The sequence below is a fragment of the Oculina patagonica genome, chromosome 13 (assembly GCF_052425735.1).
Source record: "Oculina patagonica isolate OP01 chromosome 13, crgOcupat, whole genome shotgun sequence".
Taxonomy (NCBI): Eukaryota; Metazoa; Cnidaria; class Anthozoa; order Scleractinia; family Oculinidae; genus Oculina; species Oculina patagonica.
The window spans coordinates 29,943,707-29,971,616 of record NC_135770.1 but is presented as its reverse complement, the minus strand read 5'-3'; the positions used below and the strand labels follow the sequence as shown (position 1 = coordinate 29,971,616).

The following is a 27,910-nucleotide window of genomic DNA, read 5'->3' as shown; positions in this document are numbered from 1 at the left end:
TTGTCTCTCAATTCAAAGCATGCCGAGATAAATGAAATTAGCTTAATGTTTACACTGTAGTCAGTGGAACTCATAAGATGTGATAATAGTGTATCGCGTGGTAGTAGTCGTAGTAATGGGAGTTTGAGTTCTATTTTAGAGAAGAATATGTCTCGTACCAGAGAATAAGGTGGGCAATCTAACAAAAAGTGAGTTATCTTCAATTTTGTTGCAATTGCAGAAGTTGCATAGTTTTTCATTGCGATGCTGTAGACCATGGAGGGATTGAGGGAACGAAAAAAATCTTTTATTGTTTCGAGAGTTAGCCCTTCCTCGGAGCAAGTGCTTTGCTCCCTTCCATCAAGATCATGTTCTATTTACGCTTTCAAAACTCTTCTTGACTTATACATCGCTTTATTTTACCATTTCGTTCATTTCTTTCGGGTCCTTTGTTGTTATGCACTTTATACTGCTCAAGCATTCTCTCCAGCATGCCAAACACTTGGTCAGAGTAGTGAACATGATCTCTGCATCTACATGGATAGGAATCGGTCAGCGGATACACGTCTATGACGTCAAACCCTGCTTTACACATGGCTGACATGGAGTAGGCGCTGAAGAGGGCAACCCGCTGAAAGGAGAGAACAGAGAAAATAATGTTATTTAGCTTTGCCGATGAAATAAATGTCTCTCTTTCTAGATAGTTGCATCAGGGAAGTAAGCATTGGGGAAGAGTCCCCATTAAGATTCCCCCAGGGACAGAGTCAGCTTTAGAGACCTTATATGCCTCTCGTGTTTTAGAACGTGGGGGGAGGGGAGGAGACTAAAACTGTTTCAAAAATACTCGGCAGGTTTTTAAATTTGGAGCAACTTTTTTCCGTTCAAGCAACATTTTGTTTCTGAGCAGTTTCTAGACCGAAGATTTCCGAAGATTCTCTGATTGTTGTTCGAAGGCCATACGAACGTTTCTGATCATTTTTCGAACTTTTCCGAAGATAAACGAAATTTCCCGAAGAAGTTTCGAAGATGTTTGAGCTCACTCACGAGACGGAACATCTTGACAAACCAATTTTACGCTGCTCTCGCGATATTTTCGGCACTAAATCGTGAGGGGGCTGAGCCCCCCCCCCCCCCCCCCCCAAAAAAAAAAAATTTCGTTTGGCGGGCTACTAAATACTTCTTGTGCGGTAAAATTGCATAAAACTGCTTAGAAATCTTTTTTTTTTGTTTAGAAATCCAACCCTCAAAGAGAAATTAGCATATATTTAACGAAATTATCTTGATTAGAAGCAGCGTTTCGGATTTTTTTGGAGCAACTTCCGAGCAACTTTTAATATCAGAAGCAACTTTTTTGGAGTTTTGGAGCAACTTTTGAGCAACTTTTTGAGAAATTACGGGCAACTTTTTTGGGAAATCTCGAGCAACTTGTGGAAAGCCCTAGCTAAGAGACCTACCCGAAGACCGACTTTTCTTAGTATTTTACAGAAGCTTTCAATGAACAAAATTCTGCTTTGGTACATCTTTACGTTATGTTATTATTAATTGTTTTATTGCAAAGTAAACTTACTACTTGCTGAAAATAGTGAAAATTTAATAAGCGCCCAGCTTCGAATAAGCGCCCACCCCGAATAAGCGCGCGCTCTCAAGGTCCAAAAATTTAATCAGCGCCCAGTGCGCTTAATCGAATAAATACGGTATTTGGGAATAAAACGAAAGAAAGCGTCACGCTTGATTGCTACTCGATGACTATTACTAATAGTCCTCTAGTGGCGTAGCCAATCAAAATGCAGGATTTGCATTTAGTCCACTAGTTGAGTGATACTAATGACTGATAGTCTAACTATCACAAAGCCTGGCACGGTTAATTTTTGTGCAGAATAAACTTTCGTGATGGCCTATTAGTAGGCTATCCCACTTGTAGTGACAAACCTGAGTGGTAAAGAATCGAAAGCTGGTCTTGTTTAATGACTCTGCGTTTTCCTTGCAGATGGCAGTGGATGATTTCCAAATGATTTTAGCCTTATACTTTGGAACTCTCTCGCCTTGTGGATTAATTTCCGTTTTTTTTAAGACCACTATCAAGTCATCTATAAGCTTTCGATGACTTTTGAAGGCCTGAAATCAAGATCATCATTCAGTTCAGTCCTTTCTTTGGTAACAGGATAAATCCACATGTAACTATTTTCACACTGTTTATAGAGAGATTTGCATAAGGACCGAGACCGGACGGACTTGAAGAGCCGAAGACTCAGCGAGTCACCGTAGATCCAAAAGGTTCCGGACTTTGTGTAATTTTGCGGCATGGCCCAAGTGTAAGTCTCTGTTGTAAAAAAAGAAAGAAACTATAAGTAGGCTTTCTTGACAATTACACAAGAAAAAAAAGAAATATATGTACCGTAAAATTCCGGTTATAAGTCCCCGCGCTTAAGCTCCCTCCCCCGGTTATAGGCCCATGTACTTGGAAGCAAAAAATGCATCCGATTATAAGCCTCCCCTGGATATAAGTCCCCCTCTGCCAGATGACAGTACTGAACAGGGCTAAATGTTGCTTTATTATGCGTTTTTAACTTATAAACGCTTTTAGATCAACACTTCCGTGGCTCGTTTCGAAAAGTTTTTTTTTTATTCCGCTTATAAGCCCTCCCGGATATAAGCCACTCCGCTTATAAGCCCACCCAAAACCTCTTACGAAGTTGTATAAGCCCAGGGCTTATAACCGGAATATGTGTGTATTTGAATAGCCAGCTCTCCTGTCACCATTGTTAGGAGCGTCCTGGTAGTAAGAACGCAGTATACGAGTGAAAAATTTCCCGGGGCCCTGGGGCTCTAATCTACGTTCGTGTAATTAACAGAAATGCCCTAATGTCATAAAGTTATTCACATGGCACGTCCTAGAAACAAGTATCCCCTTGCTAAAACGCCGTAAGGAATTGTCCTTGGATCACATCCTGTGCCTGGCTCATAGATTTATATAACCGTATAACTATTGTTTTAAGTATTCATTTTGAGTACTACAGTCAACTCTCTCTTAACGGACACCTCTATAAGACGGACACATCCATAGGACGGACACCTGGTGGAGGTCCCTGCCGTTTTTCAGGCATTTTACCGTAACCAAATTCCCTATAAGACGGACACCTCTCTAAGACGGACAACGGACACTTTGAAATCATTAACGGACACTTGAGAAGTGTTTTTTATCATTTTTTTATTAGTGAAAATATTCCAAACTTCGTATTGACCTAAAGCAAAGTAAGTCAGCGACCTAGGGATACGTGTATACCAAGCCGTTACTAACTAAAAACATTACTTTTCTGCTTACGTGTATGGGCACTAAAGAGGTCGTTTTCTACTTAAAGTTGTACAGTTTGCGTAGAAGCTCTCAATTTTTCCTTTAACAAGCAAATACGGTCCTTTTATTGTTTTAGTATTGTTGCAGTTAGCAAAGGTTTGTTGCATTGTGCAAAGGTTTAGCTTTATTATCTCAGAATTACTGGTCTCGTGTTACCTCGACTCTCTACAGAGCGGACACCTCTCTAAGACGGACAGCTGCGGCCGGTCCCGAAGGTGTCCGTCTTAGAGAGAGTTGACTGTTTTCCGCACTTTTGGAGCTATCATCCTTTGGAGCTATCATTGTGCATTTTATTGTCTTGTACTATTTAAAAAAATGTCGTCGTGGAAGAGCCCTTTGAAACCGACAAAAGATTAAGACGAACGGTAGGCCAAAATGGCGGCAAATTTGAACTTTTTCAAAAATTGCTTAAAATATCGTGTTTTGTTTAAAAAAAAAAAAATCTTCTATAGCACTTATTTTAATGATAAACACTTTCAGGTGAGATATTGAACCCTTTCGACTGGATTATGACAGGTCACCATACTGAGGATACGAGAACATTGACGGGTTTTGTCCGACGTTCCCAACGGGGCCTCTGCTAAAAGTGTCAATACTTAAACAGTTCTAACCTTCAAGATGTGGCCTCCACTTTTTTTTTCCATTGACCGAATCCATCCCATAAAAACCTGCAGTTATGGGAACAAGTATCCAGGCCCTCAAGTTTGTCTGCAGAAAAAAAAGTTAAATATATTTAGTAACATCTTCACCAATAAGTATCATTTGGCTTAAAGCTAAAAATATGCCACTTACTAACTCCTTTCTTACGAAACTGGAATTTTTTTTTATGTTCATTACTGCGCAAGTTACAAAGGTTGTTTTAACTTCCAAAACTAAAATGAATTACGATCAGTAATTTTTAAAACAACTCAATAGAACGAAGGTTTCAGCTTGGTGATTGTTATTATCTTCAGGGCTATGCGAGAAATATATTGTAGGTAATGTATTGTAAGTAAATATTGTAAGTGGGAAATATATAAAGGAAATTAATGTACTTATAGTAAATTAAATATTGCAAGTGAGGAGTATATTGTAAGGAAGTGATGTAGTTCTTTAAGTAAATCACAAAAGGTAAGTCCTGTTATTAATGTAACTAATGTATTGTGAATGAATAAAGTATCATTTATTAACAAAATAGTTCTGTTTGATTTGAGTTCAATTTTTTTTAAGTTAACGTTCATTCAGTCTGATTTTCCAGTAAGCTTAGCTGAATTTTAGCGTATAATTAAAGTTGTCATGCTCGTAGCTACATTTTACGTATTCGTTTTTAAAACAGAAACAATTGCATGTACCAGAAGCAATTTGGCAGTGGCTCAAGTCCTCAGATGAATTTCAAATGAGGAATATTCCAGCAGGGTTGAAGGAGGAATGACTAGATAGAGGGCTAGAACCAGGGCCTCCATACCAGGCCAGCCCCCTAACTGCTTTACATAATTATTATGGCACCGTCTACACATGAATAAGTTGTCAATAAATGAAATTTACATTTAATAATTTCATTGTCTCTTGTTAATCATCTCTCATCGACAATATGTTTTTGAAGTAATGCTTCCCTAAAAAAACATAAACTTTAGCCACACACAAGATGGATTCTGGTACCTTTTAAGAGACTTTTTAAAATTATCGAAACATCTTTGTCATTTTATGTGGTAAATACCACATCTCCCTTCCTTATTGGGTGAACTGCTTTAGTACTCGCTAAAATTTGTTTCGGCCAAATTTATTACTGGTTACATTTAAGCCTTCCCTCCCCCCTTCCCACCCCTAAAGAAACAAAATTAAGGACCATTAGACATGGTCTTTAAAAAATGGGTACCTTTAACTTTTTTTCTTCGTTTCAACTGAATTTGTTCTTTTACTTAGCAATTATGTTCATCTAAGTTATAATTATATGTTCATCAAGAAACTGGTTTACACGATATCTCTATTTTCTAAATATTTTGGGAAAATCGCTAAATTATAGACGCTAAATCTTGCTCAGAAAAAAAAAATCACTAAAATTAGTAGCCGCTAACAATAGTAACCTAACTGTAATATGACAAAATAACATCAACTATCCCATTTAAGCCACACGAGTTAGTATGTATTATATCCAGTTAGTTTCTACAAATTATGGGCTTTAAATGATATTCCGAATCATTATTACAGCATTCAGTTTGACTAGAAAGAAGTGTAAGATTTTCGGGGGTGGAAGAGGAATTATTGGAAGTGACTTATTCATTATTCCTCTTCCACCCCCGATAAGATTTAAATCCAAGTCCAATGACCCGTCATGGTAGCAAGTTTTTGAAGTCGAAGAAATTTATTAGCGACGTTGAGACTGGACTACGAGTACGAGAACGACTTTGGAATGTCGACACAATTGTATCTCCCGAACTTTAACTCTTCCCCGTTGCTGAATAACACATAAATAAACGTTAGGGATAAGATTGGTGTTGCAAGTGATTATAGGAGACAAACGAATTTGGTTTGAAAACTCGTACTCGTACTCAATCTCGTACTCGTAGTCCAATCTAAAGGTTGTTCTTGTGACACCGACTTTTACTTACCTAAAAGAGACATATTTAGCCGGGCTTTAGCTATGGATATATTCAAGGACAGTCCATTCTTGAAGGGCTGTTTCACCAAGTATTCATCTAAGGGTCCTAGAATCCCATCTTCCTGGCCTTCCCCTTGATCGTTTCCCTTAATGAACCAGTCATGTGGCGGGTCTCTGAAGCCATCACAAAGACTATAATCAAGGTAAACCATCAGCTGATAGACACCAGGCTCCGTGATGAGAAATAGAGCTTCGTAAGTTCCGTTATTGTGATCAAAAACAGTGGCCGCAACGCTTGATGGGCCACGTAAGTAAACTCTCCAAGTGTCTCCACCAATCACCTTTGTTCGATTATCTGAGGTTTTTGATTGGATGAAAATCTTGCTGAACTCTCCAGCCGGCCTGATATCTTTGAATTTGACGTCACTTGTTGCTGCATTGCTTCTATTTTTTTTGCCCCAGTTATCCTTAACTGAACCCCAGGCCATTTGGTCAGCACACGGCCTTATAATATTCATCCAGTCTACGCGTGCTCGGCGCTGACGTAGCCACTCGTGTCTGAAGTCTTGCAAACTACACGAAATATGCGCCATTTGACTAACGTGTTCATCTTGATCTTTGTTAGAATTAGCTGGTCTCGTCATTGTGTTAATTAAAGAGTGTATCTGGCAATGGTCTTGTTTACCAAATGGATATCTGGCGACTTGTTTTAAGGAAACAACAGCAGCGAGAGGCGTGCTAATGTTTATCACATTCGTTAAATGCAGGAGGCACAGCATTAGTGCTACACCAAAGCAAACGGTAAACCAGACGACGTGTATAAGCTTTAGACCGGCCATTGTTTTGTTGTGTTTCATGGAGAGTCGGGCAACTTGATAACATCAACGTATCCTGAAGTGGAAAAACGAGAGAGAACTCAATTAGGATTATCATAAGTAAGGTGCTTCATATTTGCGTTATTCAAGCAATGCAACGTTTTCTATCTCTTGTTGCTTGTCCAAGTTTAAATGCGCGCCAAATTCTCGCGTGTAACAGACCGCACACCGCGACCTGTCGCGCCAACATCTTGCCAAAGCACCTAAACAGAAGGGTGCATGACATTTAATGCCCTGTCCTCATAATAAAAAGATTGTCCATGGAGTAACTGGATTCAAGATCGTAGCATCAACGCGTAGCGCAACTCATAGCATAATTCATCGAACCCTAGTGTTACATAGTAAATGTTCTTTTTAATGTTTGTGTATACTACTATTTACTTTGACCCTACTTTTGCCAGTATTCTGTAAGAAAACAATGGGTTGATCATATTAGTATGGGTAAAATTAGAAAATAATTAACAAGCCAGCCTAGAAAACTGAAGAAATTTGTAACACGAACTAAAAATTGTTTTATTTAAAAAAAAAAACGCAATACATTCCACTCAACTCTTAGAAGTACATGGGGGGGGGGGGGGTGCCCCTGGCCACGCCCCGAAAAAAGCACTATTTCGTGCCTTCGGGGGTAGGTATACATACAAGTGGACAGCTAAGCTAATTTGCATTTGGGACTATGTGTATAATACCATGGGTAGGAAGATAATCCCTTCATGACTTGCCACTGCAGATAGGTAAACTATGAATACTGTAGTGTGTCATAACAGAAGCGGAATTTTAAAAGAGCGCTTTTAGAAAGAGGTAGAAGGCATTCAATTAAAATTTGCGCATTTAAACCGCCATTACTTTCTGGCAAATTTTAAATTAAAAAATCCGCTTCTATTATGACACTCTAGAGATATTGACTGATTAGTTTTTGACAAGATCAGAGTGTGCTGTCTCCTACTCGTTCCGCAAACTCTGCCACAAAATCATGTTCCTCCCAATTTGGCACTAACAAGGCTATAACATCGCCGTAAAGTCCAATTCACCAAATAAAAGATGACGTACATAATCTTTCATCATTTCTTTATGTCTCTGTAAAATTTGAGAAATCGCACCCATAACAGCGGAGAAATAAGCGTTTTAAAAGATGCAGGTCTAGCGAAATTTCGCTTCATGAATTTATTCATGCTGTAGGTATCCCCCGCGACCTTAAGTGGGCGTCCGTGTAAGAACCGACCACTCGATTTTCGGCCCAAAACAGAATTCCTTCAAATTTTCTGTGCAAGACAATTGATCCATATGATAAACAAAAATAGCAATATTTTGGCTTGTAGTGTTATTTGTCAATATTTTTGGCGATGATTGCTGAGAACGGTCAAAAACCGAAAAAATCATCCTGTTTCGAGTCAAATTTAGGCGTCGCGCTCAACGCGCTGAAAAATTACGCTTTAACTCAAATAAAATAAAACTTGTATATCATTTTACTTTATGTCTTGTCTATTAGTTCATGGTAAAACATTTGAAATCGGACTTAACAAAAATTAATTATGATTTTTTTAAAACACCCCATAAAGAGCCATCGCAAAAATCACGCAAACATACTGTTGGTTAAAGAGGTTTTTCTCAAAAGTATAACGCGATCTAGAGCCCTGGATACTATCCACGATTAGTACTAGGGTTGGTGTACTAGAAACAAGAAAAAAAGTTTTGGGCACTAAGCTTTTCGAATTTTAGGAGTTTTATCAACAAAGCCTATTTTTAACGGTCGTAATACGCGTCACGCAATTTCTTACTATTGTGTTTCCTATCTTTCCCACATAAAACAGTTGTCCGAGGGAGCAAATATTTTCGAAACTAGCTTTCTGCTCGGAATAAGGCATGGACAATCCTAAATTTATCAAATATCGTCCCAAAAATAAGAATTATTAAAGAAGGTTAAATCATGAGCGGCTCTGGTGTGAGTTGTCTTTAGTTTCACCGGAAAGCTTCGAAAAAGACGTTTCCGTGATCAGTTGGATATCATAAGGAATGAACTATGAAAAAACCCTTCCCGCAGCATTTTGACAACGAGATTTTTAACAACGAGAAGTTTTATTCATAGTATAAAGTGCCTTAAAAAATTATGTACGGCGAATTTACATCGACTTACTACGGCGAAAATCTTTGCAGGGAATGTAGATTTCAATCGGCTAACACGCTGGAAATTCAAAGTTATTTTTAGGATGTCACGTACATTAATATTTTGCCCTCCCTTCAAACTTCATTTCGTAAATTGTTACGTTGGCAAAGCAAAACGACTTCTATCATTGGTTTCGACTTTTGAAAATAGCCCATATGCCGTCATCAAATACTTCTCAGTCTTCGCTGAATTCAATTTATGCAAATTTGTAGCAGGTTTACACGTCGCGGCGTATCAAAACAAAGTTGATTTCAATTCTGGTAAAATTGACCCCCCAAAAAAGAAAAAAAGAATTGGGTGTCTAGTTTCTTTCTCTCTGCTTCCACTTTTATTAAAAGATACTGTAAGGCTTACATCGATGGCGAATCGAAAAAGAAGGGAAGTAAGGGACCTGTCAATGCAATCGAAAACACATTACTCAAGCGTTGTTGTAACAACTGGCGAAGCTAAAATCTATAACAGTCAACTGTGCAGCGATTTCTACCCAGCCGATTTCATTGAAACTTGCTCAAATGAATTTTTGGATAATTTCAACTTATTGACATTAATAAAAAAGCTATCTTTGCGTTTAGAAAAATAGTATTAATAATAAAAATAGAGTAATTTTATAAATGCTGATAATTCCTGTTCATTTATTTCGTTTATTTTATAGTTCTAGTTTGTCATTTTGACTACCAAAAAATAAGAAAAATCGGTTTAACTTTCCATGCCCAAAATTCGATTTTTAAAATAGCACCTCCGCTCCTAGACTTTCAATAAAGTCCTTCGTCTTGTTTATTATGGCGCGCCGGGACCTCTCGCGACTTCGTCACTCGATCTCGCGACTTCGTCGCTCGCACGGCCGCTTCGCCGTGAAAACTCGTGAGGTCGACTTGTGGCAAGTCTACCCCGCTCCTGGAATTACCCGCGGGCACCCTTAATAGACTCCAATTTGGGGAGGGTCACAATTCTTGGCTCCAGTTTGGGGGAGGGTCATGATTTATTAGCCCACTTTTTCCACAATTTCGTGGGCCCTCCACCCCTGATAAATAATGACCGGTCCCTAAAGTGGATAGTCTAACTAATTTCACTCAGCAACAAAAAAGGACGACTTTTAATCCTTTCCTACATTAACAGTAATACACGGCTTTAAACTATTTTTATTTTCTCGGTTCACAGAAAACTATTAAAAGTTTGAACAACAGCCAAACGCATCCGCGAATTGAATAGATAGCATTTGAACGTTTTTTCCTATTGGCGACAGTCACATTCTTCCAAGAATGAGGACAAGTTCACTACTAGATTTTATTTCCGATCTCGTGAACCAAAGGGAATCTCAAAATATCTTAATATCTCCTTGAGCATAACTACACTGAAACTGTCAAGACTCTCGTCTCGTGCCAGGTCACACAGGCAGTAAGAATCATAGCAGATTGGATGCCTGGGACTGAGTTCAGCGGCGACGCTCTCTAGCACTTCACGCCTTTCTTCCTCTTCCTACTCTACGTACACATCCTCCATCTGTAACTCTTGGTTCCCCTGCTTTCTTCGTGTGGCCGCTAGTCTCGAAAAAACCCTGTACTTGACTCTTCGTTAGCCAGTCTTTTCTGTCAAATATCCGCAAACCATCTGGTCTTCTTGCAGTTCTCATGTCTGCAGCCACTTTTCCGGGATCTGCCTTGTTGCCGGTTCTCTCTCCAAGGTCGAATTTCCTCGTTAGGTATTGTTTAACATCATCAGGAAATTGCACACCTTGATTTCGCGCCTTGTGTAGAGCCCAGCCAAACTGTAAGTCACTGCAAAAACTAGGAGCTTGATATTCAAATTCGTCTCCTCGCTCATCGCAATATGCTACCGGTGCCCTGCTACTTCCCTCGTTGTTGTCAACATTAAGGAATTTCTCGGCCCAGTCTCTTCTGAGTTTGTCATACACCGTTTCGGACCCTCCGCGCATTTGGCGGTGCTCGCCAACATCAAGATGATTCTCAAGCTCACTGACTTTTTTGAAGACCATCAGACACCCAGGCTCAGTGCAAGAGAAAAGACCGCTGGTTTCCTCACCATCAGTTAATGTGGCGTTATGGATTCGTGCTTCCTTGACTGGGAAAAAGTCGACATCTATAACAAGATCTGTAGGACCCTGAGGCTTTACGATGATGTCTTGGTAGGGAATGAGCCTCCCTTGCCCTACACCATAAGCTCTCCAGATCCTAATTCCATTTGATTCAAATTGAAAGTTATGATATCTGCTGAAATGATCTGTCTTTTTTACTTCAAGTGTCTTTTGAGACTCATTCACAGAGCAAACACTGGCAGTTGTGCCTCGGACAGGACGTTGGGAAAGCGCTGTACGCATGTCCTTTGCAGAAAGAACATCGTGTCCCTCGTTGCAATAGCGTCGGATAGCTGACTTCATCGGGCAAAGGATCCTATCACAGACATCTTTCCCGTATTGTGGCTCGGAAAAGTCGTACCGTGTGACGGTGATACCAGCCTGGTTCCCAGCATCTCTTACGGCCGCCACGAGAAAGTTGTTGTAGTAACAGCCTGCTTCGTCACTTCTAAAGTTCACCTGCGTTACGTGAGGATGTTCCTTCTTTGCCTTCAGTGTGTTCTCGATGATCGAGCAGACTGCATACCAATCCTGCTGGCAGGAATCAAGGATGTGAGCATATGATTGCAGCTCAACCTTACCAGTGCTGACATTTTGGTTATGACGGTGGATATATGCCAGCTGAGCCCTCGTTTTCCGAACCATTCGGACTGCTTCTCACGATATTTCAGTTGAAGAAATTTCATGGCCCAGTCCATTATAATAATGGCGGACGTCGCGTCGGCTGTTTTCAGTAAATCTTGCTTCGCCTCTTCCTGGTTTATTGAGCGGACAATGTGCGCTTTCCATAGCAAGATATCTGACTTTGCGCGGTCAGTCGTACAGTAAATCTTCTCGTTGTTCTGAATTAACTGGCGTCCAGGATGGACCTTCGATCTCAAGTCGAAGTTCCTGAAGCACTTTATTTAGCCCTTGGCAGTCATCGCAAGTGGATAAGTGCTGATGTGAACAGGACTTTTGGAATTCGGGTTCTACCAGATCACTTAGTGCAAAATTCCTGCAGTGGTCAGCGTACGTAGAATTATTTGGTTGGCAGTTCACTCGGAATTCAGTTTTGAGATAGCGTTTAGCATCTCTGAGCTTTTGACGAGCTTCAAGGCACCACTGCTTTTCCTTTCCTCCTTTCTCTAGGGTTTCTAACAGTTTGTCGAGGGTCTCAAATCCCGCTGCGCCATCGGCAGCAGTATTGTCCAAGCCCTGGAGCGATTTACGCTGAGACGCCTTTCGAACCTCCAAGATTTTAAACAACGTAGATCTACTGAGTGGCTCATAACATTGTTCTTTGCAGTATTCCAAATATTGTTCAATCATTGTAGATCTGGTCACCGTTCTGACAACGTTTGGCATTTCTATTTTGTCACCACTGTCTAGGGTTAGTATCTTGCTACCGTACGAAACGTCTTGATAAAAGTAGGGCCTGTTTGTGAATTCTACGAAGTGTTCGACTTTTCCCATATCAAGCCGTACACGATGCTTTAGCGTAGCTTCAGGGATAGTACCAGGCCCATGTAGTTTGGCATGAGAGCGTGCCTGCTTTATTTCCCACTTAGTTAGTTTTCCGTAGGGCTGGTGAATTTCCTGTAGCTTGCTCATAGGATATATATAAGCGTAAAGGCTAAGTATTTGTTGTAAAACGATGGGCTGGACAAACCATCATATTCTTAATCTGTTCTTCAGTGAGTTCTAAAAGACCTGCTCTTGCCAGTATTAGATCCCTTTCACATGTATTTTCTCTTGACAGGTGGTGATTTGCTGAATGCAAACTGATATCGCCGTCACAATCATTTAGGGCTATACAATCTGTATGTCCACGACTAATTCCGCACTTACCACCTAAAATTGCCGAGAAGGAACAAAATCCTGCCGTTTCACAGAACGAAACAACACGAAACGCAAAGAGCAAAACTATTCCTGCCGTAATGTAAGCACGCACGACATCAATTGTCACAAATTTGCATAAGTTAAATTTAGCACAAGGGCAGTGCAAAAAAAAGTGAAGAAAATAAATATTAAAGGAAAAGTTTGTAGCCTATTCACAAAATTGAAAAACAAATAATATAAAGTAAAACAAGAAATAGTTTTATGCAGCGCCTTTAACTCGAAACTTTATTCATCCTGCCAATGGCGTGGAGAAATTAATCGATAGAACGCAATGAATAAAACACTTCGTTGGAAGTAAAATGGCCACGGTGCGTGGCTGTTTATTACTCAACAAAAATCCCGATGATTTATAAAAATTGATTTGCTTGTCAACAGAACTAACAAGGTGGGGCCTAAGGGGCCAAAAAGCCACACCGATGTGGCAGCCCCACCAGCGCTATTGGCAAGAACGAAAGAAAAAGAAAAAGAAAAACAACGCGTGCAAAGGTCTGAAACGCAAAACAAATAATCAGACCATATCCGTAGGTCGTCATAAATGCGCCAGCCCAAGTCTTGCACACAACACAAGAAGGTCAACTTGACCCTATTAAACCCGTACATGACATAAAAAGAACAACAATAAATGCGCCAGCCCATGCCTGGAACGCAACGCTCTAATAAACGAGAGGTTAATAAGCCTAAAATGCAAATTAAAATCAAATTAAAAATCTCGAGTCACTAAGAACCATAAGCGAAATAGCTGCAGCCCACGTCTGAACAGCTCAAGAAAAAGAAAACAATTATTATCGTGAACACTTGAAGACGCTAATACCGATAGTCTTACCATATATATAGCCATTCCAGACGGATGAGTGACAGCCCATGTCTGAACCACTCAAGTCGTGGAATACAGTTACCGATACTCTTACAAGATTAACATTATAGACGGATGAGTGACAGCCCATGTCTGAACCACTCGAGTCGAGAAATACAATTACCGATACTCTTACAAGATTAACATTCTAGACGGATTAGTGACAGCCCATGTCTGAACCACTTGAGTCGAGAAATTCAATTACCGATACTCTTACAAGATTAACATTCCACACGGATTAGTGACAGCCCATGTCTGAACCACTTGAGTTGTGAAATATTATGCTGTAAGAAAACTACACTGTATACAAATCGTGCCCCCTAAAAAATGGCACGTTACGCCGTAAAAATTTCTTCTGGGCGAATATAAGATTTAAAAGCGTCAGATTTCCAGCGTCCAAGATGGCGTATCTGAGCGTCTGAAAGACCATTTGACGCCGCATGGCTAGCTGCCCCGATTCTGAACCCGTGAGCTTTATAACGAGACGTGTCGAGACCACAAAAAGATAACGATGTGCGAAGTTGTTGATTGAAGTCTCTGACAGAAATTGGTGAAAGGTCTGGCATGCAAAACAAAGGACCAGGAGCGCGACCTCGAAGAGTGCAAAATTGAAGTAATGTGTTAACTGGGCAAAACGGTTGGGATGTTGCCCGTTTGATAAGGACATCAAAAGGTCTTTGAGACTGGTTATGCTTATATTGTCTGATAGTTATCTTAGCTACAACTGGTGCACCGGCTTCGAATAAAAACGTGAGTTGATCAAAGTGCACCACGGGAGCTCCGTCACGCGCACTCTTGGACGCTAGTTCCCCGACGCGAAAAAATCCGTAAAAGGCGGATAAAAACATTGCTGAATATAAAAGACGTTTGTAAGCGGAGGGACTGGTAAACTCCAAGGACCGAACGAGGCTATGCGGTAAAACAGAACGAGTTATTGGAAGGCGGATATCTAGCTGTGGGTTAGCCCGCCGATGGGCGGTCAACAGCTTTGAAATTAAAAACGATTTCGTGGGGTCCGAAAGGCCCCTAAGTTTGTGAACATAACTAAGTGCAGAGATATATGAACAGATAGTAGCATGCGCAAGCTTCTTAGCTGTCAAATATGAAATAAATAATGCCACCGAGGTGACCTCGAGGGGGAGAGTGGGCGATGCGGTTTCGCAAAAACGCTCGGAAAATTGGGTATAAACATGCCAAGCCCTGTGATAGGATTGGCGGGACTGAGGCGACAACGCCGACGAGAGCATATTCTTCAAATTTGCAACCAACTCTGAGGAAGTAGGTTCTCGGGGATAAGAGTTGGGCAGTTGTCCGCGTCGGGCCTTAGAGCTTTGAATTCCTCCACCTGAAAACGTGACAGATAATCAGCTTGCACATTTAAGAAACCTGGGATGTGTTTGGCACGAAAAAGGATATTATGTCTGAGGCAAGTCAAAACTAAATGGCGAATAAACACCATAACTGTAGGCTCTTTTGACGTCTGCCTGTTAATAACTTCAACTAAAGCGGCGTTATCCGTAAAAATAGTAATGCGTTTATTAGACATATGGGAACCCCACACACATAGAGCTAAGACAATGGGAAAAAGTTCTAAAATGGTGATATTTAAAGAATGCCAACGTTCGGGCTAATGCCCGTAAAACCAATGAGGACCAAAAATACCCCCATAACCTTTAGACCCTGCTGCATCCGTATATAGTTCTAGGCTGTGAGATGATTCCCATATGTCAGGTAAGAAGAATGATTTCCCATTAAAATTGTCAAGGAATGTTAGCCAGGTCTGCAAGTCGGCTTTGACAGCTTTAGATAACTTAATATGATGATGGGGTTTCTGAATGCCCTTTGTACAATCAATAAGGCGAATAAGGCGACGAAGGAAAGCCCGCCCTGGAACAACGACTGAACATGCAAAATTTAGAAAGCCGATGAGCGATTGAAAATCTCTAAGTGTCGCAGAACGACGAGTAAGGAATGATTCTAGTAGGTGTTTACACTTATCAATCTTATCCTGGGGCAAACGAGCTTCCATGGCCAGAGTATCGAGAGTGATTCCGAAAAACTGAAGACAAGGAAAAGGACCCATTGTCTTGTCATGTGCGATTGGCACTCCCAGGGCGTCACATAACTTAAGAAAGCCTTTGAGATCGGCCTGGCACTTCGCGGATGAAGGCGCGAGAAATACAAAATCATCTAAAACATGAATAACGGCAGAAGCTAGCAAAACATTACGGGCGATCCATTCCAACGCCGTACTGAACTTTTCAAAAAGACTGCACGAGATGGCTAATCCCATCGGAAGGCACCGATCGAAATAATAATTGCCCTCCCACTGCATACCCAATAAGTTGGAATCCTTAGGGTGGATGGGTATAATCCGAAAAGCCGATTGTATGTCTGTTTTAGCCATTTAACAACCAGGCCCCATTGTTTTGATGATGGAAACGGCATCATCAATGGTAGCATAGTGCACACTCGTAAGTTCCTTTGGGATAAAATCATTAACAGATTTCCCAGGAGGGTAAGAGAGATGGTGAATTAGCCTAAATTCTTAAGGATTTTTCTTGGGAACTACACCAAGAGGAGAAGTACGAAAAGCGGGAAATGGCGGGACCCGAAAAGGACCGGAAATTCTTCCTGCCTCGAGTTCCTTCCGAAGCTTAGCCCTTATGACGTCTGGGTGATCATAGGCGCTTTTCAAATTGGGAGATTCGTAAGAGGATTGTTCACCGAAAAAAATTAGCCCCAAAGCCATGCTTGAAACCCGAAATAAGAAATTCTGCTAACAACTTATCATACCCCTGGAGAAAAAACTTAAGGCTCTCCAAATTTACTGGGGTCACCGGGGGTTGACTTATGAGGGAGACTAGTGGGTCGCACATTGGTGGATTTTGTGCTGGAAAAAGAGCGGGGCTTGGGGGTTGTGTTGGTTGTGGAGCGGCATTGACTGGCCGGGTGGCCTTGTCTGCACTTATAGCAGACATGCTCGTATTGACACCCGTTATATGTTCTCCCGGCTTGAAATGCCCAACAGGTCCCCTTAGGAAAAAATTGTTGGGATTTACGGGCGGACTTAGCCTGAGATGCTTGCTGACCTGCGTGGCCGCGAAAATTATGTAAAGAATAAAACCAGAGTTCCCAATGAACCTGGCCCCACGGGAAGGAAGACGGGCTGGATTGGCGCAAGAAACGAAACTGCTCATCATAATAACGCCAATTTCCCCCTTTGGTAGCAATATCCCTAACAACCTCAGTATATTTTAGCAAATCGGCTGTGACCGCTGGATTACGTTGGGTATACACAGCAACGAAGGAATTGAAAGCCGAGACCCATTGATGGATCGTTGTTATGCGTGGAACCTTGTTAGCTGGTTCGAGACAAAGGCTAGGTTGAGAGGAGTCATGAGAAATCGAGACAGAAAACTTCATGTCAGACGGGGAGTGTGACAACAAAATTCCTAGGTCAAAATATTCATCCGCCCAAATTTTTGCTCTAAGTTTAACTGGAACGCGGGCGACTAAACTAACTGAAGCACTACTGAATACACTAGAAGGCGTTGTCTGACCAGACATACCAACAGGCATCATTGTTAGCTCATCTGTGGCTTGCACAACAGCATCACTGGCTGCCTGATCCACGCTCTGAGTTGTAGGGGCTGGTAACTGTGGGACGATCCCAGAATCGCGGAGACCTTGGGATATGGCCGCAGTAATCGTAGCTGTGAGAGCACCAACATCGACGCTCACTGCGCCAGATTGAACCTGGTCTGGACTGCGCTCAAGAGCGCCAGAGCCGGGAGCCTCCAAGGGAAGGGACTGATCTTGGTTTGTAGTAGAGGCGGCAGTGAGAGAGGACCTTGTAGCCCGTTTTGAATTCCCGATGGCCTGTTGTGATGAACCTTTTCGTTTGCGAGAGCGGGAAGCTTTAGGCGGCATGGTACTGGCTTAAAAAACAAAATAAAGAAAGAACACACAGAATACACTACAGTGAATGTAAACTACCGCCGCAAAGGCATGAAAGAGGCACAACCGAATTGAAAAAGATATTTAGGCCCGTCCCAAACAAACCTTTGAAACCAACAGGCGATACGCCTCATGTCAAAAAGGTGCCAGCTACCGACAACCAACATGGATGTCAAAACATAGCAATAAATTAGATCACTAGCCCAAAGTCGAGTGCATCGGGCCTTACTTGAATAAACAAGCGGCCAAAAGGTTGTACACTCATAACGACTCTGGAAAACAATAGTGAAAATGGCACTGAACATAACCCACGTAAAAACGATGGGTGACATAAAAATACAAGATATAAAGCATTACCTGCAGAGGTCTAGCCGCTTAAGGGATGGGCTGTAAATAGCGAAATAGCGCCAACGCCCTCAATGTCGCTCCACGGAGACTACGATAAAATTTGTAGTTTCCGAAGGCGTTGAGGTGGACACCATCGTCCATATAAGGATTATTAGCGCACCTCCAAAAACCGCGATGGCGCCAGAATATGGCAAAGGGGAGCTCTTCCAACACGGCCTTTAAGTATCGGTTGAGAACACGAACCTTGGCATTAAATAATGGGGAGTGGGCGCGAAAAAGAATCTGGTTGACACAGACAAGCTTCACCCCATAGTTGATATGAAGATTGCGGGCGAACTCCTCAAGATCCGACCCAACTTTAGCCGGCCCGGACCTCGTGAGATCGTTCGTCCCCAGCTCGATAATGACTATGTCAGGGCGAAAGGATTCTACGCTCGGGAGTCTTGAGTTGAGCGCCCGAGCCACCGTCAAGCCCCCATAACCACAAAATCTAACTACTGGCTCAGCCAAAGAAAAGGAGTGATTTAGTCCGTCCGACCAATGCCTTCTTATAAAGGTAGAGAGTCTACGGACAAATGAATGCCCGAATATTAACACACGTGGTCGGGGGATAGCCATTAATGTAGGTTACTTGCCTGTAAAAATTTTTTGTGAGTGCAGCTCGGATATTACACTGGCAAAAGAGGCCGATATCAGTACGATAGGCCTTAAATAGCTTGCCACCTGATCTGATCAGCCTGACTAGCACGTGCTTCAATTGTTCACTAAGATAATTAATGTGGCGCCGCATAAATTGGATTATGTTGTGACATAATCCTCGTTTTAGCAGCAAGCATTTGTCACACGGGTTGGAATTAACCTACTAACTAGTTGTACCTATCGGTAAGTGCCAACGAGCGAAATACTCATGTTTGTTCATAAGAACAGATATTGAATGGTTTTTGATAGAACTATATTCATAGTGAAATGACCAAAATATGGTAAATTGTATTTTAGGTAATATGCGAAAAAAGTGCTATTTCTCTGGTGTTCATAAATGACACAGGCTTGATGGCCTGCATAGCAGGCGCCGTAGTTTCCAGCGCGCGTATTCTCGCGATAACGCACTCTTTTACACACACTAAAAAACGTGCACAGATGTCTGCTACGCAGGATACGGGTTTGACAGATTGATAACTCTTGACAAATCTTTAAATTCTTTTCAACGTTAAAATGTCACAAAATGTAGGCAATAAATGAGGTTTAATCACTGTATTTTAAATACAACACGCGATGGTTAAAATGTTTCCGTCCACAAAAGGGATAGTTGCATTTCATGATCAAGAACTTCTTATAAATCAAATCCCAAAATCAAAACTGCTAAGATGCTTTTTTAAAAATAATTTTCAGTAATCAGAGACAGTAATGCACGGGTCAGATTTCAGTCTCGCATGCGAAGTGTCATGTTCAGTTACGCAAAACTTGAAAAATTTGAACAGAAAACAAAACTTGAACGGTCAAGGATTATTTGGAGACAAAATTTTTATTCAAGTTAACATTACATTTGCCGTTAGAAGCAAAAAACTTTTGACTTTCTTGTGTGTATGACATGCAGTAATTTTAGTGAGCGTCGCTTTGTATTGATGTTATTCCTACGCGGAGCGAAAATGCGTGCCAAATAAAATATAAACGGTATTTGATTTGGAATAAATCATCGGTCAAACAATTACTATAAACACAATCAACACTAAAAGGAAGCATTTACTCGACTTCAGCATTCTCATAAATCAAGAAAACTCTATTTGAAGTCAACAGTCCGCTTTTGATTTTCATGTCTCTCTTCGATCGTAATTAAATCAAAGGACTCCAAAGTCGAAAGATTATTTCATCGCTTTGAAGACCTTGAAGTTCATTTTTTCGGCGGTCGAATATTCTGTAGGGTATTCTCTTTCGATTTATAATTCCCTAAAGGTGTATTTATCGGTAAAGGGATGAATGACCACATTGAAAATTTTAACAGCGAGCCGCGTGGACGCCATTTTGGTCATTTGCTCTCTAGCAAGGAGTGAGAGACTGGGAACCAGTTGGGAAGAACAATACAACCCAAATATGGGGTTTACTTACACCCAAATATGGTAAAAAAAAGTCCCTTACGCAGAACTTAAGATTTTCTCTGCCTATACACTCATACGCACACGGCTCTATGATTCTGCCGCCTCGACAGCCTCGCCTCTTGGCTCGGCTGTCTCGTTGGCAAAAATAACTTTCATTGACATTCCCGCGTGCATCAAAGCCGACTGACACCAACATTTTCTGAGAAACGATTTTCGCTTTGGCCTATTTTCATTCGTGTTGCATTTTCTCTGGGCGTACACCTTAATAATACAATGATAATAATTTCTAGCTGTTAAATGTGTTTAATATATTAAATTATTAAGGGTTTCTTTCGTAGTTCATTCCCTATTTATGATAACCGAATCACGGAAACCGCTTTTCGAAGCTTTTTGCACAGTTAAAGACAACTCACACCGGAGCCGCTCATGATTTAACCTTCTTAATTCTTATTTTTGGGGCGATATTTGATAAATTTAGGATTGTCCATGCCTTATTCCGAGCAGAAAGCTAGTTTCGAAAATATTTGCTCCCTCGGACAACTGTTTTATGTGGGAAAGATAGGAAACACAATAGTAAGAAATTGCGTGACGCGCGTTACGACCGTTAAAAATAGGCTTTGTTGATAAAACTCCTAAAATTCGAAAAGCTTAGTGCCCAAAACTTTTTTCTTGTTTCTAGTACACCAATCCTAGTACTAATCGTGGATAGTGTCCAGGGCTCTAGATCGCGTTATACTTTTGAGAAAAACCTCTTTAACCAACAGTATGTTTGCGTGATTTTTGCGATGGCTCTTTATGGGGTGTTTTAAAAAAATCATAATTAATTTTTGTTAAGTTCGATTACAAATGTTTTACCATGAACTAATAGACAAGGCATAAAATAAAATGATATACAAGTTCTATTTTCTTTGAGTTAAAGCGTAATTTTTCAGCGCGTTGAGCGCGACGCCTAAATTTGACTCGAAACAGGATGATTTTTTCGGTTTTTGACCGTTCTCAGCAATCATCGCCAAAAATATTGACAAATAACACTACAAGCCAAAATATTGCTATTTTTGTTTATCATATGGATCAATTGTCTTGCACAGAAAATTTGAAGGAATTCTGTTTTGGGCCGAAAATCGAGTGGTCGGTTCTTACACGGACGCCCACTTAAATGGTTGAATTTTGCGACTATGAATTGGAGTTAAGAACTATTAACATCACCTTTGAAGTAAATTGAAATAATACGGGCTCGCCCGCTCTTACTACTTTTCTTTATTTTACTGTTATAAACTGACGTTGTAATATTGAGATAAGCAGTGAGTGGAGAAAATAAAGTTTTATCGGCTACATTCCAGAAACAGTAGTGGATTCTCCGACGATAATAAGTTGCACGCCGCATGTAAATAATTGTATTATAAATACGAGTCGAAAACATTGAACAAAGAAGTGCTCTTGCAAGCTTAAATTCGTCAAAAAACCGGCATAAAAACTAACTCATCCTATGCGGAAATTTTTCTTATTTATTTTATTTCAAAAACTCAGTCGTAAAAGCCGATTTGTCGAAGCTTAAATGTTTACAACAACAATAAGTGAATAGATTTGAATATTCATATTTGTAAGTTGTGACCACACAAACAAACACACACATAAAGTTCAACGCCTGTGTTTTCCCGTTCATGCCGCACCGGTAAAAAGTCACCCGTTGCTTGTTTAGGTAATTTAAGACAACTCCAGCTTACTCCATAGCGAAAGCCTTTAAAAATAACGACAACGACCATAAAACTATCCGAAATTTACATTTTTTCCGCCGTTGTGTTGCGAACACCTCCAAAATAAACCAAAATTCATTTTCGGTTGCCAAACTTTTTTCGTCCATGTGGGGAAGGCTCAAGTTTGTCGCCTTTTTCATACCTAACTAGGGGATTAAGAGTGCTTATTGATCTTACGAGCTCAACACGAAATTAACACACAATTCCCATTGTTTGTTCGGTTAAGTGATTGGCCAAAAACCAAAATCTCCTAGCAACGGTAAACGTTTTTCCTACCCAGTGTTTTTATTATTCGCCGTTACACCAAATGCAAATAGCCCATTTCCGAGTTCTCGCATTTTAGAGGACTGGTGCCGAAATCGACTCATGAGATCGAGGCTAGGTGCATTGCATCTCATCAAACATGGAGGCTTCGAGTGAAAAAACAACATGCAGTGAAGATTTCTCGAAATTAAAGGTCGATAAATTGGAAAATTATTTGCGAGAGAGAGGTATACAATTAAGCGATGGTGGCAAAGGAAAACAGAAAGCTGAATTGCTTGATTTATGCCAGAAAGCAGCGGCAATGAAGCAGAGGAAACTGGATGATTCTGTCAAAGACCGCACAAAGCTACTGAAGGACAAATTGCAAACAAGTGAAGGGAAGTTGTCAGACCCTAATACTAAAACTAAAAGCGCTTGGACCCACAACTTCTCGAAAATTCCAGAGTTCACGTTCGGAGACCTTTACAATTATTTGGTAGGTAACCGTAAAGAAGATTATTCACCTGAAAATCTTTGTTCGTTCAAAAGTTTTCTTGGCTTCAGGTTGTTTCGTGATGGCCAGGTTCAGCTTTCCGTTTTCCTTTGCTACCATCGCTTAATTGTATACCTCTCTCTCGCAAATAATTTTTCAATTCATCGACCTTTAATTTCGAGAAATCTTCACTGCATGTTGTTTTTTCACTCGAAGCCTCCATGTTTGATGGGATGCAATGCACTAAGCCTCGATCTGGTGAGTCGATTTCGGCACCAGTCCTCTAAAATGCGAGAACTCGGAAATGGGCTATTAGTTTAGCATCCAGGTCTTCTTGGTTGAATAAAAGCCTGGTTACCCATGTGTTGCGATCGAACAAAGAAAGTTGTAAACAGAGTACTTTAGTGGTAAGATATTGGCTTTCAATTTAGAAAAACTCCACTTATCCTATAGCTCATGGTCCAAACTTTTCGGTCCAAAAAAAAAGGATAATGAAGAGTACAAAGTAGCGAGAATAAGAAAGCCGAAAAAAACGGAAGCAAAAAGGGCAAAAAAAATTGGAACGGTTCAGCAAAAAAGTCCAAATTATTTAAAGCTTTTTTTCTATTGCAAATCCGCGAATCTTAAAATGCTAGTTTTAAGAACATCAAATCCAAAGGGCAGCTATCAGTGAGACCAATAGTTCCGAGACAGAAACTCTCTATCGTTTTTATCGTTTACCATTTAATTTCCTTCTGCGCGCCCATTCAAAAAACGACCATCGTGAATTATTTTTTACTTTTATAGATAAGACTCAATGGAAACCCGAAATTTAACAACAAAACAAAATCAGACAGAAAACCCACTAAATTCAATGAATTTAGTGGAGTTTTTCTGTGTGTAGGCCCGCTTGTTTACACAAAAAAAAATTCACGTTCGAGTACTATTCATCCGGGTATTTTTCTCGAAAGGGCACTATTTAAACAACAGAGTGTTTCTGTCGAGGAACTATCGGCTGATAGTTGCTCCGCGGAAATTTGATGTTCTTAAAACAAACATTAATAATATGCATATATATGCATATGTTTAAGAACATCAAATTTCCAAGGGGCAACTATCAGACCGATAGTTCCGAGACAAAAACACTCTATTGTTTTTATTGTTCACCACTAAATTTTCTTCCGCGCGCCCATACAAAAACGAGCATCGTGAATTATTATTTTTACTTTTCAGGATAAAAAATCTCAATTGAAAATAAGACAAAAAAAACCACTAAATGCAGTGAATTTGGTTGGGGGTTTTTTGTCTGCAGGCACGCTTGTTTACAAAAAAATTCACGGGCGGGCACTATCGATCCGGGCTTTTTTCTTCGGCGGGCACTATGGGCTTATAGTGCCCTCCGGCGGACGAACACTATCTCGTCACGTGATCATTTTAAACCAATCAGAATCGTAGAAAATTTAGTGGTGAGCTATAAGGGCTGATAGTACCCTCCGCGGACGAAAACTATCGCGTTACACGTGATCAATTTAAACCAATCAGAATCGGAGAAAATTCAGTGGTGAACTTTAATCGCACGCGCGCCTTATTTCTAAAAGGGGAAGTTTTTCTTGATGATTGGCTTAAAATTACATAAAATTGTGGGTTTCGGACTGCAATCCTTTATAGTTTTTACTGAAACTCGCCCTCATTTTCTATGAGCGTTAGCCAACTCGGCTGCCCCTCGTTGACTATTCACTAGAAAACATAGAAAACAAAAGCAAGTAGATGGCTTTCGAACTGAAAAGGGTTTGAAACTAGAGTACAAGATTTAAGCCTGGTTTTCATTAGCGACGCAACACAAGCACAAACACAAGCGTAAGCATAAGCGGCTTGTTTTAGGTGAAAACGAACGACGACATCAGCACAAGCACATTAGAATAAGAATACGATGTTAACTAGTTAGAAGGCTCCGTTTCCGACTTCCTTCTCTCGGCAAATATTGCGGCAGAAACTCTCGATCGAGCATCGAAAGTTGTTGTCTCCTCTACTCTTGTGACGAAGAAAGCGAAAGCGACAACAAAAAAGGAGGAAAACACTAGGGGTTATAGATACTCGAGTCCACGCTTAAACGAGTGCTTTAATTGGCTAGACAAGGCCAGACGTAAACAATTTATGCGATGTTTTGTTTTCACACGAACGCAAGCACAAGCGCAAGCACAAGAAAAGGAAAAATTTTGATCCTTGTGCTTGTGTTTGCGCTTGTGCTTATGCTTGCGTCGAAGCCGTTTTCACGATGAAATAAGAGCTGTTATGCTTGCGCCTGTGCTTGCGCTTGTGCTTGCGTCGCTAGTGAAAAGCAGGCTTTAATAAACGAAAAAAAAAAAAACAGTGGAATTCACAGGGTCTATAATAGCACTTTAAATGTGTAGAAAACACTTCAACACTAGCGTCAATATTTGTTTCGTAACCATGACAACTGCGCGTCTGGTTACGAATGAAAATTAAGGTAGCCGTTTAAGAAAGTCGTTTCGACATTCAACTCTCATCAAGAAAGCCTATCTTTCATTTGAAGGCTGATGTTTACAAACACAAAAAGAGGAGATTGAATAGGTTTTATCATCCAACTCAGGTTATGAAACCGACAACTGACGTCGACAGTCAGTCTTCTTTATCCAAATTTAACAGGTCTGCTAACACAAGATAGATTTCAGTTTCTGCAACTCTTGATCATTTTCGGACTCCATGAATTCGTCTCCAAGATTTTTTATTCTTTTTTTCATGAATATCTAACGCGTTCTCTGTTCTCTGACAACTGGTTTCTGCTTGAGTAGCTTTCTCCTTTTGATCTTTCTTTTGTTTAGCCTCCTTCGCAGACGTCTCTGGGCTCGTCACGCGTTGGTGACGAGCCCAGAGAACGTCTGCGAAGGAGGCTATCTTTTGTATAGCGACTCAATAAAACTCTTTAATTTTGTGTAGCTAGCGATGAAATATCAGGTTTTGTTACGTTTTAGGTGGTAAATGTATCTGTTGTCCTTTTTGTAACATATTAATATTATAAGAGTCACTAAATTTAAGATCCATTGTATTAAAAACATCTATAAATTAGTCTTCGCTGTCTGATTCAGTCTGACGCTTCAGCTGCATCTTAAAGCATTAACTAATTTCAATGCCGTTGACGTCAATGAAGTTCTTTCTAGTATAGCACTTTGATAAGTGGTTTCCATTTTGTTCGGACAGACAAAAATGCAATTTCTCTGGAGCAAATGAATGAATATTTGGCGAGCTAAGTTGAAAAAAAAAAAACAGATACAAAACACATGCATTACAGAGTGCGGACGTTTTACCAGTAAATGATGCACAAAAAAGCTAAAACAAAAAAATACAAATTTTATATAATAACCAAAAAATCTCATCATATTTTTGGTGCATTTTTTGTGTTTACGGTTTACTTTAAATTTTGAACAAATTTTCAACAATCAAGAACAACCTTCTGTGTTAACTTTTAGGATTCATTTGCTTGTTTAAATAGGTAATATGTAAAAAAAAAAAATGTCATATGATGAATTGTACAGATTAATTATAAATAAAATAAATGAAAGTAAATTTTAACTTAAGCTTTGTTAAGCATATATATCGTCGTGTAATTTGAACAGCGAAGCGCGCGAGGGACGTCACGACTCAGACAAGACTCAGATAAACAAACCGAAATGGCGGGCGATTTTCCCAAAAGCAGCCGGTATTCCTAAAACACTTACATGAAACGAAAACTTCGCCTAGATTCCTTCTATTTCTCTCAGGACACGCTGATGTTTTTTGAGCCTTGTGGCGGTTATATTCATTTGCATTTTATTTTTAGACTTTGCGCGCTTCGCGATTAGGTTAAAATGAATGTGTAAGTAATGGTTAGTTGCTTACTTGGTTTGTTCGAGCATAATGAGGTTTCCAATGAAAGGTTGATTTCAACCTTATCTATAGTGTGGTATTTTGCTACTATCCGAAGTTGTTTGCACACTGTCAGTCTCCCAGTTGACACAAGTGTTCAGACCAGACCACTGGACTAGCAATACGGTCAGCGCACCTCAATAGCGCTCTGGTTTGCCAGACTAACGCTCCGACTAGTCTGTTTACGCTTAGCTCTAAATAATGGTAATAGTAGCACTACATATACTTTTAAATACTTCATCAATTCTGCCGTTAGCATTCTTTATTTGTACTGACACCGCTCTAGAAGGTCAGTGCTATAATGTAGCGATGATATTTTCATTAATTTTAAATCCCCTTAAAAGTATTTTGGTATTTTGGTCTCCTTTGTATTTTTTCGATATTTTAAGATTCCATATAATTTTTAATGGGCACGTAAACTAAGACATGAAGAAAAAAAAGGGGACAAGTGAAGGGGCCGTTCCGTTACGATTATACAGTTAGATTAAATTTCAACTGGAGACACGGCGTTAAATCGACGACACAGAGAAAGCGAATTGACTAACGACAACAAGATCTGTTTTGAAATTGCCACAGCGAACTAAAGAAATTGGACAACAATACCAAGTCTCGTGTGTTCTCATGTGTTCCATCGGGCGACATCGTGTATTTACAAATCCCATAATCACCCACAAAGAAGGGACATAAATCCCTCTCATGCACAGTTTGTTTTTAGGTCACAGCGATTTAACAGGCAAAAGGCTTCCGCTTCGATAAACGAAGAAAGACAATCTGTCAACAACATTCATTGCTTTTCTAGTGCACTAATATTTTGTTACAAAACTATATCCCCGTTGCTTATATTGGCATAACTGTTGCAGTGTAAGGAAGGGCAAGAAATATCATTGCCTCCTTGAATCAATTCCCTGATATAGTTTAATTGCATACTCACCAACCTTCGTGTGCAACCGCCACTTGTGTTGAAATGGTTGCTTTGAAAAACTCACTTGCAAGAACTCTCCTGAGCAAATGTACTGATATACTCAATACATGCAGTCCACATTGTTGATTTCACATGAAAACCATATTGTTACTAAATGGAGCGTTTTGCAGTATACCTTAATAATGCGCCTTCTCTGGTCGTTTACTTTCTCGGCCAAAAATTTTACAATTATTCTTGAATTTCTCGCACGCTCATTGGCTAATTATCATCGTCTTTATGAAATCAGATGACGTCATCGCGCGCGAATCTTTGTCAGTTCTCGATATAAGCAATAAATGGCATCAAGAAGGGAGTTTAACTAAAAGAAATCATCACAAATCGGCCAAGACGGCTTTATACTGAGGTGGAACTCAATTCCCGGGT

At 40.3% G+C, this 27,910-nt stretch overlaps 2 protein-coding genes across 3 annotated transcripts in view; both read right to left on the bottom strand.

Moving 5' to 3' along the window:
• LOC144634826 (uncharacterized) overlaps positions 1 to 27,675 on the bottom strand; it is a 56,487-nt gene extending 28,812 nt beyond the window's left edge. The window contains exons 1-3 of one of the 2 annotated variants that reach the window (XM_078493862.1): positions 27,497 to 27,675; positions 5,920 to 6,800; positions 4,000 to 4,039 (exon numbers count right to left, since the gene is read on the bottom strand). In XM_078493862.1, the coding sequence (XP_078349988.1) occupies positions 4,000 to 4,039; positions 5,920 to 6,766 (887 nt within the window). In that variant the 5' untranslated portion in view covers positions 6,767 to 6,800; positions 27,497 to 27,675. The remainder of the gene's footprint in view (positions 1 to 3,999; positions 4,040 to 5,919; positions 6,801 to 27,496) is intronic. The other variant, XM_078493861.1, reaches the window with a different exon arrangement.
• Positions 270 to 3,083, bottom strand: LOC144635555 (uncharacterized). The gene is made up of 3 exons (XM_078494650.1): positions 3,036 to 3,083; positions 1,909 to 2,094; positions 270 to 610 (listed from the first exon to the last, which is right to left on the bottom strand). Exons 1-3 carry the CDS (start codon positions 3,081 to 3,083, stop codon positions 365 to 367), a joined length of 480 nt encoding a protein of 159 aa, XP_078350776.1. The 3' UTR covers positions 270 to 364.
• Positions 27,676 to 27,910: the final 235 nt, after the last annotated feature.

What these genes read in the sequence shown, in the direction of transcription:
- LOC144635555 (XM_078494650.1), bottom strand. Translation starts at nt 3,083, where the DNA reads ATGCCTGAAAAACGGCAGGGACCTCCACCAGGTGTCCGTCCTATGGAT. An exon ending in CAGGTGTCCGTCCTATGGAT is followed by an intron (nt 2,095 to 3,035) that starts GTGTCCGTCTTA and finishes TCTTGATTTCAG; the next exon opens with GCCTTCAAAAGTCATCGAAA. An exon ending in TTCGATTCTTTACCACTCAG is followed by an intron (nt 611 to 1,908) that starts GTTTGTCACTAC and finishes CTCTCCTTTCAG; the next exon opens with CGGGTTGCCCTCTTCAGCGC.